A 15779-nucleotide genomic window follows, 5' to 3' on the forward strand; every position below is an offset into this window, starting at 1 on the left:
AGTCCGTCAACTGCACATACGGTTCACGTCCACGCTGTCGCGGCATGCTACCAGTGTTAAAGACTGCGATGGAGCTCCGTATGCCACGGCAAACTGGCTGACACTGACGGCGGCGGTGCACAAATGCTGCGCAGCTAGCGCCATTCGACGGCCAACACCGCGGTTCCTGGTGTGTCCGCTGTGCCGTGCGTGTGATCATTGCTTGTACAGCCCTCTCGCAGTGTCCGGAGCAAGTATGGTGGGTCTGACACACCGGTGTCAATGTGTTCTTTTTTCCATTTCCAGGAGTGTAAAAGTATGGCGTTAAAGTATATTGTTGCCCATCACACAGGCGGGTATTTTCGCTTTGTAATAACAATATTACGAAAGGGGTAGATTGTTACCATATAGAGGAGACTCTGAGTCGGATAGAGGTGCAGCAAAAAGACTGCTACACATTTTAGCTTTCAGCAAAAATTCTTCCTCTGAAATAGAAAATACGCACACATTCACACAAGCACAATTCACACACAGATCACCGTTTCTGGCTGCAGCGACCATACTGAGTCATAACTGTGCAAAATGGGGGCAACAACCTGGTGGTGGAGGTAAGGTGGTGTGAGGTGGGGATAGCAGGGTAGGGTGGGAGAATTTGTAATGCAGCTTGTGGGAGTGTGCAGGGACATCATGGGGATAGGGTAGGGCTACTATATGCAGTTGGGAGGTTTAAGGGGAAGGAGGAAAAGGAGAGATACTGAAGGGGGAAAGGACTAGCAGATGCATTGGTGGAGTTGAAGACCGTGTTGTGTTAGAGTGGGAGCAGAGAGGGAGGTAGGTAAGTGGAAGAGAGGGACTAGTGAAGGTTGATGCCAGGGGATTTACCAGGACATACGATGTACTGCAAGGGGAGTTCCCAATTGCGCATTTCAGGAAAGCTGGTGTTGGTAGGGAGGATGCAAATGGCGCAGGCTTTGAAGCAATTGTTGAAGTGGAGCAGATTGTGTTGGGCAGCAAATTCAGCAACTGGGTGGTCCAGCTGTCTCTTGGCCACAGTTTGTCAGTAGCCATTCATGCGGACAGACAGCTTGTTAGTCACCATGCCCATGTAGAAAGCAGCACCACTCGCCTCTCTTTGGCAGATTCGTGCTTGGCTACCACATGACCCCAGCCTTTGCAGCATTTTTTCCCTTCTGTGTTGCATATCTATCCTCTTGCTATTCTTTTTCCCCTCACTTGGGGAACATGTCTGGAATGTAATTGGGAATGCTATGCATTGTCTGTCGCTGACATACAAACAGTCTCACCTTTGTTTTTCGCTCCCTTTTTCTTTCCTTGTTTCCCTTCTCCTCTCATTCCCCTGCTTCAGCGTTTGAGGTTCCTCTTTTCCTTCTTCCTCCCTGTGCGTTCCTGAAGGCGAGCCTACACATCTGACGGGTAACAGGTGACTAAGCAATGCATAATTCCCAGCCCCGGGTCGTCAGGTAGGGTCCACACGTACCCCCTGTTACAGGCCAGGCCCAGGGAGTGGTGATTGCCTGAGCTGCAGCATTCCCAAATTGCCGATTGGTCCCTCTGTCAGATGTGTGGAAGGTGTGACCTGAGGTGTGAACAGTCATCTAAGGCGGGTGCCCCCTTGTGAAGGGAGCCCCCAGTTGGAAGAAGCACACTATCGGAGACGCTGGCAAACATGGGGATTTTCTCACAATGAGTTAATCATCTTCCCAATCGACATCTACGTAACGTAAATGTAATAAGGTTAATGATTCAAAGCCCCTTCCCACTGCACCACGGTTCCTCGTGGTCTCACGTACTGAAGACGGTCAGTCCTTCACCACGGTAAATCCATTTATTATTCAGAAAGGTGTTGATGCAGTTGCTGGTCCTGTGAAATCCTCCTCTCATTTATGGAATGGCACTTTGCTTTTGGAGACTCTCTGCACTGCTTCTCAACAACTGCTTGCTGCCTCGCTTCTCCACAGCTACAGTGTTCGTGTTGAGGCCCATAGAACTTTGGATTCTTCCTGTGATGTAATTTACACCAGTCTGCTCGGCGGTCTAACCAAGGCTAAGATCTAATCTTACCTCTCTGATCAGCATGTCACCGCCATCCGTTGTGCAATGGAAAAGGTAGATTCCTCCTTAGTGCCTTCCTGCACTCTTTTCCTCGCATTTGATAGTGTTGCTGCTGTCCAAGATCAAAGCAGGCTATGAAATTATCACAGTTCGGCCATACATTCCGAATACGATGCGCTACTAACAGTCCCATCGTTTCAACTATTCTAGGAAAAGTAATATAGCAACACTATTTATACTTAGAAAATTAATTCATAAAAGGTCACTACAATGCATAAATACTCAAGAAAGCTAGTAATTTAAATGTTCTGGCCTTTTTGAAGTTTCTGCTCGGCTGCTGGGATGGCGCACTCGTTCTCTTCACAAGATACTCCTGCACGTTCAGTTAGCATGCAACATACAAAGGACCATACTGTAGTTACTCTATAAAACTAGACATATATACACACAATGAAACATTAATTACTAAATTACTAACATATTTATATTGCAGGTTCACTATGAGTGTTGTATCAGGTTCGTGTCCTGTCTAACCGTAGACATCTATAAAGACTCCCTTTCTTATTAGGCTAATTACTGTTTAGCTCTGCAGCGCCTTTATACTGAAATGTTTCCCCACACCACCTAGTATTGTCTTTCTATGTGTGTGAGTAACTGTATGTTCACTGTTGTGGGTAAATACATACAGTGTACACAGGGCAGTGTGTGAAACTGATAGCGATTACACGCTTCCGCTGTTGTAGAAATCTGCTCCAGATTCTGCAGATACCGTGTTGAGCTGAAAGTGGTAACCAAAGTACGGAGAAATACAGGGTGATTCAAAAAGAATACCACAACTTTAAAAATGTGTATTTAATGAAAGAAACATAATATAACCTTCTGTTATACATCATTACAAAGAGTATTTAAAAAGGTTTTTTTTTCACTCAAAAACAAGTTCAGAGATGTTCAATATGGCCCCCTCCAGACACACGAGCAATATCAACCCGATACTCCAACTCGTTCCACACTCTCTGTAGCATATCAGGCGTAACAGTTTGGATAGCTGCTGTTATTTCTCGTTTCAAATCATCAATGGTGGCTGGGAGAGGTGGCCGAAACACCATATCCTTAACATACCCCCATAAGAAAAAATCGCAGGGGGTAAGATCAGGGCTTCTTGGAGGCCAGTGATGAAGTGCTCTGTCACGGGCTGCCTGGCGGCCGATCCATCGCCTCGGGTAGTTGACGTTCAGGTAGTTACGGACAGATAAGTGCCAATGTGGTGGCGCTCCATCCTGCTGAAATATGAATTGTTGTGCTTCTTGTTCGAGCTGAGGGAACAGCCAATTCTCTAACATCTCCAGGCCGTCCAGAACTTTTCCCTTTGCACAAACACCCATTCTCTGTAAACTGTTTATACCAACGTTTAATACACCACCTATCAGGAGGTTTAACACCATACTTCGTTCGAAATGCACGCTGAACAACTGTCGTCAATTCACTTCTGCCGTACTCAATAACACAAAAAGCTTTCTGTTGAGCGGTCACCATCTTAGCATCAACTGACGCTGACGCCTAGTCAACAGCGCCTCAAGCGAACAAATGTACAACTAAATGAAACTTTATAGCTCCCTTAATTCGCCGACAGATAGTGCTTAGCTCCGCCTTTTGTCGTTGCAGAGTTTTAAATTCCTAAAGTTGTGGTATTCTTTTTGAATCACCCTGTATTCTTCGGGGCTCTGTTGCATAGCAATCAGATTGCTTTCAGTTCTGAGAAATGTCCAGTTACTATTGTGGATTTGAATGATCCATGAAGTGACTTCTTTTCCGAAGAAAACATCGAACTATTTCACTAGAACTGAACGCTCCCGTCGGAACTGTTCTCAGCTGGTGTTTATTAGTAAATCACAATAGCAGTATATCGCTGGGTGTATAATAAGACGTACCTTCTTGAAATGAACAATATTTTATTGTTCTATTAACTGATTTCCTTCCATATGCACTTATATTTTACAATTTGAATCAAAACTCGCAATGGCGTCGATTTTTTACATCACAAGAATGGCTTTCCTCTCCTAAAATTACTCTTAACAAGAACAAAAAAACTCTATATCCTAAGAATAATTATGCGAGCGCTGACCGCCACAGAGTAATAAACAATATCTTTGTCTCTCCCTCGCACTGTCACAGCAAGTTACGCTGCATGATACAGCATACCTTCTCCTCTCATTCCCCTGCTTCAGCGTTTGAGGTTCCTCTTTTCCTTCTTCCTCCCTGTGCGTTCCTGAAGGCGAGCCTACACATCTGACGGGTAACAGGTGACTAAGCAATGCATAATTCCCAGCCCTGGGTCGTCAGGTAGGGTCCACACGTACCTCCTGCTACAGGTCAGGCCCAGGGAGTGGTGATTGCCTGAGCTGCAACATTCCCAAATTGCCGATTGGTCCCTCTGTCAGATCTGTGGAAGGTGTGACCTGAGGTGTGAACAGTCATCTAAGGCGGGTGCCCCCTTGTGAAGGGAGCCCCCAGTTGGAAGAAGCACACTATCGGAGATGCTGGCAATCATGGGGATTTTCTCACAATGAGTTAATCATCTTCCCAATCGACATCTACGTAACGTAAATGTAACAAGGTTAATGATTCAAAGCCCCTTCCCACTCCACCACGGTTCCTCGTGGTCTCACGTACTGAAGACGGTCAGTCCTTCACCACGGTAAATCCATTTATTATTCAGAAAGGTGTTGATGCAGTTGCTGGTCCTGTGAAATCCTCCTCTCATTTATGGAATGGCACTTTGCTTTTGGAGACTCTCTGCACTGCTTCTCAACAACTGCTTGCTGCCTCGCTTCTCCACAGCTACAGTGTTCGTGTTGAGGCCCATAGAACTTTGGATTCTTCCTGTGATGTAATTTACACCAGTCTGCTCGGCGGTCTAACCAAGGCTAAGATCTAATCTTACCTCTCTGATCAGCATGTCACCGCTATCCGTTGTGCAATGGAAAAGGTAGATTCCTCCTTAGTGTCTTCCCGCACTCTTTTCCTCGCGTTTGATAGTGTTGCTGCTGTCCAAGATCAAAGCAGGCTATGAAATTATCACAGTCCGGCCATACATTCCGAATACGATGCGCTGCTACCAGTGTCATCGTTTCAACCACAGTGGAACGGCTTGTCGACACACAGCCAAATGTGTAACCTGTGATACAGATGCACATGAGGGCGATTGTCCGCCTCCTCCTCCCCGCTGTATCAACTGCAGTGGTGGCCATGCCGCCTTCTCTCGGGGTTACCCCATGTATTTTGATGAGCGGGCTGTCCAAAAGATTCGGGCAAAGGAAAAAGTGCCGTACCCAGTAGCTCACAAGTTACTGGCTAGTCATAAACCCTCTGTTCTGGCACCTATAGCTCTGTTCTTGTTACCTCTCGCTCTATGAAGGACATGGCCACGCAGACGTGCGACCTCAAATTCAGCTCTGAGGTTATGAAATCGCCCAGTGTCAAGGTAGCATCGCCATCCTCCCATCCTGCTGTGCAACAAATGTTATAGAGCTGCACTTTACTGGCTTAAGAGGGACAGGTTTGATAAAGTCATCAAAATTACGGGAACCAAAATTATGAACAAATCACAAATGAAACAATGGCTGATTCAAAAATGGGCCATATCTGGTACATTTAAACCGTATGGGACTAACTAACTATGAAGTATGCGGAGAAACTGGGACACCAGAACATGTCACACTGCTGTGCAACATGCTAGCACAAGTGAGACCTATACAGAACAACAATTACATCGCCAGAATAATACTTAATCCCGATGACTGGAACACAATAAATAGCATAGCTGATATTGTGTTGAATACTGTGCACAAAGAATACAAGTGCCAAAAACCATATGGAAGGTGGCGTAGACAAGCACAAACAACACAACAAAACACATGGGAGGACACAAACATGACCACAGATTCCGAAAATGAGGAAGGAACACTATGTTACCATGACTCAGAAGGTATCAACATGTAGGGACCAAAACCCACAATGCATGACACAGCATGCCACAACACAGTCACCAACAACACAACAATCATAAAACAAACAAACACTGGCACCACATACTAAGACTGTAGTAATAAGGTAATGTCGCTTGGGAGGAGAAGGCTCAAAGAACTTTTTTTCCGAGGCTTCTCCTCCCCAATGACATTTTGCATAGTGTTTAATGTATACTACACACAAGCAGTAATGTATTGCTCGTTTTACTGTGTGCAGACAGAAGTATATTCTCTTCTCTATTCAAAGCTACAATCAATGAAATTTTATATATATTATAAATGTATTAAGTTATTTAAAGAATAATGCATTCAAGTAGCAATGAACTATATTCTATTTCTACTAACAAGTTAGAAACATAAGTGTATTTCTCATGTAAAGCTAAAATTCGTGTATTTTATGTATGAAGTGCTCAATCAGCATTTAATCTGTATACATTAGCACAAACCATTTCAAATGAGAATACCTCGAGGTTGTATCGAGACCTTGTCATCTGAAATAGGTAGAAATAGGCCATTATTAACCTACATGTTACTCAGACTGTATTACACATCCAAATACAGTGTATCACTTACCTCTACATACTACAAATTATTTTCACCACTCTCATTGTGTTACATTTTCTTTTTTTATTTTTCTTTGACATTTGCATTATATAAATTATATCCTCATCAACTAGGTAGTAACAAATTATATGAACCATTTTAACAGTTGTTAAGCATTCAATTCGCTGTAACCTCAGAGAAATCTTTATGTATTATGTTCTCTATATTATCAAAAAAACAGCATTAACAACTGTATACCAATAAGATTGTAACAATGAGAAGTCTTTGCTGTTAGATTCAGAAGCATCTGACCCACCTTACATTTCAAAGTGGTGGGTTACTCTGTACTGTTAATGAAATGTGCAACAAACCGTCAACCACCAGCTGCACAACCAGTAGGCAGGAAAGGACAGGAGGAGTACTCCTGTGAAGACTTCCTCCATCTCTCCAGCCAAACAACACCCGAGTCTTCCTGTAACCGGAAAGGCTCGAAGAAGTCCACCAAATGCAAACAGTCTTCTCCCTCGCCAACTCGAAGATTCTGTTTGACCGTGTCACCATGTGGTACCTTAGCCCGGCCGGCCTGTCTCTGTCTCACCAGTGCGCACCACCAACTGTTTTTCAGCGTTGGACTCCACGAACTGACTGCACAAGCAAGTTGATGCTGCTGTGGACCCCATGGAGCAGGACCCTCCTGCTTCTGTGCCCTTTAGTAGCGACTCTACACCAGCTGTCACTTAGCGGTCGCCGAGTTGGCACCCCTACATCTCTTCCTCCTCATGACTGTACTTCAATGGAACATTCACGGTGTTCGGTCCCACACAGAGGATTTACAGCTGCTTTTAGCATTGCAGTATCCTCTTGTACTCTGCCTTCAGGAAATGAAATTGCGCCCTCATGACTGTTTTGAGCTTTCACATTATTTACCGATTCATTTTGATCTTCCCTTTGAGGTCGCCATTCCGTCTCATGAGGGTGTCATGCTGCTCATAAGGGATGACCTTCATAGTCAACCCATCTCCCTGACTACCGGTCTTCAAACTGTTGCAGTTCGCCTTTTCCTTCCCTGCCTGACTTTTTCCCTCTTTACCATTTATGCACCTCCTTCATTTGATGTCACCAGGGCAGCCTTCTTTCACCTTATTGGGCAGCCACCTCCCTCGTTTTTGCTACTCGGTGACTTAAATGCGCATCATCCCGTTTGGGGTTCTCCCAGGACCTGTCAGAGAGCTGCCCTCTTGGCTAACCTTCTTAACCAACTTAACCTCTTCTGCCTTAACATGGAGCAACTACTTTCCTTTCCAGCTCCTCACACACCTATTCCCATTTGGACCTGTCCTTTTGCACTGCCCAGTTCGCCCATTGTCTTGAATGGTCCGTTCTTTCTGACACCTATTGAGCGACCATTTCCCATGTGCTCTCCGTTTGCTGACTCCTACCCCATCTGCGTGCAACCCCAAATGGCAGCTTACTATGGCTGACTGGCAGCTTTACTCCTCCCTGGCAACCTTCGAAGAAAAAGATTTCCCCGGTTATGATGACCAGGTGCACTATCTCACCAACATTATCCTTACTGCTGCAGTATGTTCCATTCCTCACAGTTCCTCTTCACCACATCGTATCCCAGCCCTCCAATGGCTCTCTGGGACCAAGATCCATTCACCAATTTCCGGCCTCGCAGGAGCAAATGATATTATCGTGGACCCTGTTGCTATCTTCAACACCTTGGGCCACCATTTTGCAGAAGTTTCGAGCTCTTCCCACTATCAGCCTGCCTTCCTCCATTGGAAACTAGTGGATGAGGCTTGGGCGATACCCTTCTCTTCTCTTCTCTGAATTGAGAGTGCTACAATGCCGCCTTTACTATGAGGGAGCTCGATCATGCTATCAGTTCATCCCGATCCTCCGCCCCAGGGCTGGACCCATCCACATTCAGATGTTGTAGTACCTTTCTCTTGTAGGCAACCACTTTCTGCGTAACAAGTACAACCGCATCTGGCGAGAGGGCACCTTTCCCAGACACTGGTGTGAAGCCACCATGATATCCATACCTAAGTCCGATAAGGACAAGAAGCGTGCAAGGCGATGGAACATATGATTCATACCCAGCTGGTATTGTGGCCCAAGTCTCGCGGTTTTTTGACGAATGCAGTGTGGTTTTCAAACAAGGTGTTCTGCAGTTGACCATCTCGTTACTTTGTCCACACACGTCATGAATGGTTTTCATCTGACTACGGCCATGTTTTTCGATTTGGAGAGAGCCTATGACACCTGCTGGAGAACTGGTGTCCTGTGTACTCTTTATATGTGGGGCTTCCGTGGCCACCTTCCCTGTTTCCTTCAGGCATTTTTATGAGATTGAGTTTTCGAGGTGCATGTGGGTTCTGCCTTGACGGACACCTTTATCCAAGAAAATGGTGTGCCTCAGGATAACATCCTGAGTGTCGTCCTCTTTACTATCGCCATTAACCCTGTCATGGCCTGTCTCCCACTGGGCATCTCTGGCTCGCTTTTTGTTGACGATTTGGCCATCTATTGCAGTTCTCAATGGACCTGTCTCGCTGACAAGGGAACCTCCCCATCGCACTCCCCTCAGATTTAGTTGTAAGTTGGCACACTGGGTAGGCCTTGAAAAACTAAACACGGATCAATCGAGAAAACAGGAAGTAGTTGTGTGGAACTATGAAAAAAATAAGCAAAATATACAAACTGAGTAGTCCATGTGCAAGATAGGCAACATCAAGGACAGTGTGAGCTCAGGAGCACCAAGGTCTCGTGGTTAGCGTGAGCAGCTGCGGAACGGGAGGTCCTTGGTTCAAGTCTTCCTTCGAGTGAAAAGTTTAATTTTTTATTTTCAGACAATTATTATCTGTCTGTCCGTCAGTCCGATGCGAGGTAAAAACATATGTTTTGACAGAGCACAGGGAAAACTGTTCGACTGTGAAACTGTTGCAGTCATTTGTTGCAGTGTATGTGACAAACTCTTATGTTTTCATCACATTTTTGGGAGTGATTATCACATCCACAAGAAAACCTAAATTGGGCAAGGTAGAAGAATCTTTTTACCCATTCGCCAAGTGTACAAGTTATGTGGGTCGACAACATATTCCTGTCATGTGACGCACATGCCGTCACCAGTGTCGTATAGAATATATCAGACGTGTTTTCCTGTGGAGGAATCAGTTGACCTATGACCTTGCGATCAAATGTTTTCGGTTCCCATTGGAGAGGCACATCCTTTCGTCTACTAATCTCACAGTTCTGCGGTGCGGTCGCAAAACACAGACACTAAACTTACTACAGTGAACAGAGAAGTCAATGAACGAACGGACAGATCATAGCTTTGCGAAAATAAAGAATGTAAACTTTTCACTCGAGGGAAGACTTGAACCAAGGACCTCTCGTTCCACAGCTGCTCACGCTAACCACGGGACCACAGCGCTCCTGAGCTCACACTATCCTTGATGTTGCCTATCTTGCGCATGGACTACTCAGTTTGTATATTTTGCTTATTTTTTTCATAGTTCCACACAACTTCTTCCTGTTTTCTCGATTGATCTGTGTTCAGTTTTTCAAAGCCTAGCCACTGTGGCAACTTATAACTAAATCTGATGGGGGTTCGATGGGGAGGTTCCCTTGTGAGCAGCATCTTCAGCGGTGTCTTGATTGTCTTTACTCCTGGAGCATCAACAATGGCTTTCACTTTTCCTCTGACAAAACCATCTGTATGAATTTCTGGCAATGCAAGTAGTTTCTCCCACCATCTTTACATCTTGGGCCTGTTGCCCTTACGTTCGTCAAAGCTACGAAATTCCTGGGGCTCATGCTCGCTGTACGCGGTTCCTGAATGACCTACATGTCGTCAGTGGTACTTTCTGGTGGGATGTCAATCGAACCACCCTCCTCCATTTGTACTCATGCCTTGTTCATTCGAAATTCGACTATTGGTGCTTTGTTTATGTGTCTGCCCATCCCTCTTTCGTCATCTCAACACTATCCACCATCGTGGCATCCGTTTGGCCATGCGTGCCTTTTACATCAGCCCGGTTGAGTGTCTGTATGCTGAAGCTGCTTGAACTACCCATGTCCTACTGCAGTGACTTTCTCCTCAGCAGATATGCATGCCGGTTGTCTGCCATTTGTGGCCACCCATCCTATGCCTCCTCCTTTGATGATTCCTGTGATAGTCAGTATGGGGCTCGTCCTTCTTCTCTGTTACCTCCTGGAATCTGCTTTCTGCACTTGCTACGGCAGCTTAACTTCACGCTACCTGCACCTTTCCTGGTGTGTGCAAACACTTTATCACCTTGGCTTCATGAAGCAGCCAATGTTAACCTTGGCCTTCAGTCACTTCCTAAGGACACGACTCCAGCCTCAGTCTATCACCTTCAGCTTCAGGACCTTCGCATGGAACTTCGCGATAATACCTTTGTATACACTGATGGCTCTCGGACTGACCGTGGAGTCGGGTGTGCCTTCGCCATGGGCACTCGTGTCTTTTCATAACGGCTTCTGGCACACTCATCAGTATTTACAGCCAAGCTCTTCACTTTGTATCAGGCCATGAAGTACATCCAGTGACACAGCCTTTTCAATTGTGTCCTCTGCTCAGACTCACTCAGCGTCCTTCAAAGTCTATGTGCGCTATACACCACCCATCCCTTACTGCAGCGGGTCCAGGAAAACTGTCAACTTCTCACTCTTGGTGGAGCCAGTGTGATGATTCTGTGGGTTCCTGGTCATGTCGGTCTGCCAGGAAACGAGGCTGCTGACACTGCTGCCAAAGCTGCAGACCTCGTACCTCCACCCGAGTACATATAGTCCCTCTGATGACCTCTGTGTTGCCGTCTGTCAGGAGGTGGTGTCCCTTTGGCATTGCCAATGGTTCTCCCTTCACAGGAATAAGTTCTGGCTTATTGAGCCTCTACCAGTGGCTTGGACAACCTCCTCTCGGCCCTCCCGGCTGGAGGAGGTTACTTTAACTCAGCTGTGTATTAGGCACTGCCTTTTTAGCCATCGTCATTTGCTAAGTGGCACTACCCGACCGCTTTATACACATAACCACTCAAGTTTAACTGTCTGACACTTCCTGATGGAGTGTCCATTTTTTAACCTTTTATGTTCCCATTTGGGACCGAGCGAGGTGGCGCAGTGGTTAGCACACTGGACTCGCATTCGGGAGGACGACGGTTCAATCCCGTCTCCGGCCATCCTGATTTAGGTTTTCCGTGATTTCCCTAAATCGTTTCAGGCAATTGCCGGGATGGTTCCTTTGAAAGGGCACGGCCGATTTCCTTCCCAATCCTTCCCTAACCCGAGCTTGCGCTCCGTCTCTAATGACCTCATTGTCGACGGGACGTTAAACACTAACCACCACCACCTCCCATTTGGGTTTGCTGTCTGAGTTATCGGCTGCTTTAGCAAATGCTGCGCGGGCTGTATGGTGTCTTTTAGCACTTTTCCACATGCCTGTTTTTACCTGTCTTCTATTCTGTCAATTGGGACTGACATGTAGTCTTTTTTTTTTTTAATTTCTCTCTGTCTGTGTGTACCATAGTTTTGACTTGGGCACATATGAACCCAATTGTTTTTGCGCCCTAAAGCAAAACAAAACAAAAACCACACCAGTGGTTGCAGCTTAGTTTATAGATCACATGACTGCTTTCACAGGCAGCTGCGCCTTTGATGGTATAGAAGATGCCAGTGACTTGACTGGAGGGGAGATATATGGTACAGGTTTTGCATCTCGGTCTATGATCCATGGGGCAAGCAGTTGAGGGCAGGGTTTTGAGTTAGGATGGGCAAAGATATTGTGTAGGTTCGGTGGGCAGCAGAATCCCACTGTGGGAGGGGTGTGAAGGATTGTGAGTAGGAAACTTCTCATTTCAGGCCGCAACTGGAGGTAATTGAAACCCTGTTAGAAAATGTGATTCAGTTGCTCCAATCGTGGCTGGCGCTAAGTCACAAGGGGAGTTCCCATTTGTGGCTAGTCGTGGGTGTGTGGGAGGTGGTAGGTGACTGGAGAGACAAGACATGAGAGATCTATTTCTGTGTAAGGTTGGGTGGGTAATTATTGTCTGTGAAGGCCTCTAAGAGACTTTTGGTGTATTTGGAGAGGGACTGCTCACAACTGTAGATGTGACGATGGCACGTGGCTAGGCTGTATGAAAGGGCCTTCTTCGTATGGAATTGATGGCAGGTGTCAAAGTGAAGGCAGTGTTGGCAGTTGGTAAGTTTAATATGGTTGGGGTACTGATGTAGCCATCCTTGGGTTGGAGGTCCAAATCGAGGAAGGTGGCTAATTGGGTTGAGGAAGATCAGGTGAAGTGGATGGGGGAGAAGACGTTGAGGTTCTGAAGGAATGTGGGCAAGGTGTCCTGACCCTTGGTCCGGATCACAAAGATATCATCAGTGAATCTGAACAAGGTGAGGGGCTGGGATACTGGGTAGTTAGGAAAGATTCCTCTAGATGGCTCAAGGATAGTTAGGACAGGGTGGTGCCATGTGGGTTGCCATTGCTGTATTGCAGATTTGCTTGTAGGTGATGGAGAAGTAATTGTGGGTGAGGATGTAGTTGATCCAGCTGACCAGGAAGGAGGTTGTAGGTTTGAAGACAGACAGTCGTTGCGAAGGGTAGTGTTCAGTAGTGGCATTGTGCCATTCTTCAAGGATGCATGTGCTAGTTTTGATGATTGAAAATGGGACAGTAGTCTGAAAATGTTGTCAGTACACTATCTGCACAACCCCAAATAAATTAAACAAATAATTTGATTGAAACTGGAGCTGTAATGCTCAGAAAACAATGTGCAAAATACCATATTTGGTAGTTATATATATTTCATCAGCATCTTAACAAACTGGAAACACAGCGTATAATATTCGCTCCTTTCTGAGTAGTTATGGCACTGTTGGTTGCATTATGGCTAGTATGTCGTTACTCATGGTGTTCAAAACAAAGGCGGCTACACTCCTGTTGAGCATTCTGGTATCGGTGGCCAAAATGACAAAAATGTTGGGTTATTTGGCATCACAGAAGTCCCAGAAGGCAATTTCCCTCAGTGGGGGCATCAGTGCTAGGAACTATTCTTCAAATATCCATAATGCAGAATTCTTCATAAGTCAATTTTCTGCATCTAGATAGTGGTCACAGGTGTTAAGTAAGATAGGCCTTGTCTCCAGTTTTTACTATTGTTGTTGTTATCTCTATTTTGCTATTTATCATTTGTGAGTGGTACATCATTTATGTGTGTTTCTTTTGCTTTTTACTTTTAAATGTATTTTCTCTAATCTCAAGCATTTGATATGGATACATGTAGTCGATTTATCTCAGTATTTACACACTTTTTATGAGAGCTGTTGATAATGTATACAAGGTATTTGCTACATTAATTTATCATCATTTTGTGTATGTTTTGTATGTCAACAGGAAACAAGTGTGATATGGAAAGCTTGAGGGAGGTAGAATTTGCTGAAGCAGAGGCCATGTGTGAATATATTCCTGAAATACTCTTTGTCTTGGAGGCATCTGCAAAAGATAACACAAATATTGATGATGCATTTATGTGTCTCGCTACAGAACTGAAGGTTAGTAATAGATTACATGTTGTTTTTGCAAACTTTTTGGGTGTTTTAATTACATGAGTAAGTATCCAATACATAGCTGCAAAAGTGTTTCGTCAGGACTAAATTAAATTCAAGTGATAATTGGTAGATCAGGGGTTTTTTTTAAAAAGAAAAAAACCTCTGACAAATTGTAATATAACACGATGGGCCCAACAGGTTTTAACAACAATGCAGAAGCTATATTGTTGTGCTATTATTACAAATGAGAAAATTATCCTGAACAAGTAAGCAGTGATCAAATACCATATTCAGTTTGGCAGTAATATCAGTGTGTAAGTCCTTGCTATAGAACATTGAATACTGTTAACAGTGTGGCCCTCACAACAGGCTATACATTTAATGTTCCAACCAATTCTTTTCAAGAGCCATTCTTGATTCTCCTCCAAGTGCCTCCATCTCTCTGCTCTGTCTCTGAGCATGCTGATAAGTTGGCCATAATGAGTCCCACATGCAAATTGTACAGCTGCTTGTTTGCCAGTCAGTTAACAACTGTTACAAGAAATTTAATTAATCATCGCAGCTTGTGTGTTCTTCCCTGTCCCTGTCTTGCCAGGTGTTTACATTGGTGAATGAGTTGTGTACCAGTTGTGTACTTCCAGCTTCTGGTGATGTAGAGATTCTAAGATAGTGAAACCTCCTGCCAGTGTCTCTGGGCGTCAGCCTATGCCAGTTTGTGTAAAGAACACAAGCAAATGCAAAATCGAAACTTTTATTATTTCTAATGCTTATCCCTCATATTTCCTGAACAATGAAACATCAGCAGAAGTCTTTTTCTCAGTTGCTATAGCTAAATTACATATTCATATTATCAAAAGGATAGTTACTACTCATCATATCACGGAGATGCTGAGTCGCAGACAGGCACAACAAAAAGACTGTCACACAATAAGCTTTTGGCCAACAAGGCCTTTGTCAGAAATAGATGACAGACACGCACACACTACCACAGCCTCTGGCAACTGAAGTCACACTATGAGCAGCAACAGCAGTGCCTGATGGTAGAGGCAAATGGGTGGGAGAAAGGAGGCTTGGGCGGGCAGGGGGAGGGATAGCAGGGCATGGGTGGGGGACAGTGACATGCTTCTGGGGAGCATGCAGGGATGAGATGAAGAGAGGGTAGGGCAGCTAACTGCAGTCAGGAGGTTAGAGGATGGGGGCGAAATTGGGAGCGGGATTGCGGAAAAGGAGAGAAGTAGAAAGACTGGGTGCATTGGTGGAAAAAATGGCTGTGTAGTGCTGGAATGGGAACAGGGAATGGGCTGGACGGGTGAGGACGATGATTAATGAAGGTTGATGCCAGGAGGGTTACAGGAAGATACGATATATTGCAGGGAGAGTTCTCACCTGTGCAATTCAGAAAAGCTGGTATTGGTCAGAAGGATCCATATGGCACAGGCTGTGAAGCAGTCATTGAAACAAAGAATGTCGTGTTTGGCGGCATGTTCGCCATCCCCCTGTAGGTCCGGGGGCTAGAAGAGGCCCGAGGTATTCCTGCCTGTCGTAAGAGGTGACTAAAAGGAGTTTCACACGTTTTGG

The 15779-nt window shown here is 45.2% G+C and overlaps 1 protein-coding gene across 1 annotated transcript in view; it reads left to right on the forward strand.

The window, feature by feature from the left end:
* LOC124615617 (ras-related protein Rab-43) overlaps positions 1-15779 on the forward strand; it is a 62510-nt gene that overhangs the window by 17565 nt on the left and 29166 nt on the right. The window contains exon 4 of the mRNA XM_047143623.1: positions 14047-14204. Coding sequence (XP_046999579.1) covers positions 14047-14204 — 158 coding nt within the window. The remainder of the gene's footprint in view (positions 1-14046; positions 14205-15779) is intronic.

This window comes from Schistocerca americana, chromosome 5, assembly GCF_021461395.2.
Source record: "Schistocerca americana isolate TAMUIC-IGC-003095 chromosome 5, iqSchAmer2.1, whole genome shotgun sequence".
NCBI lineage: Eukaryota > Metazoa > Arthropoda > Insecta > Orthoptera > Acrididae > Schistocerca > Schistocerca americana.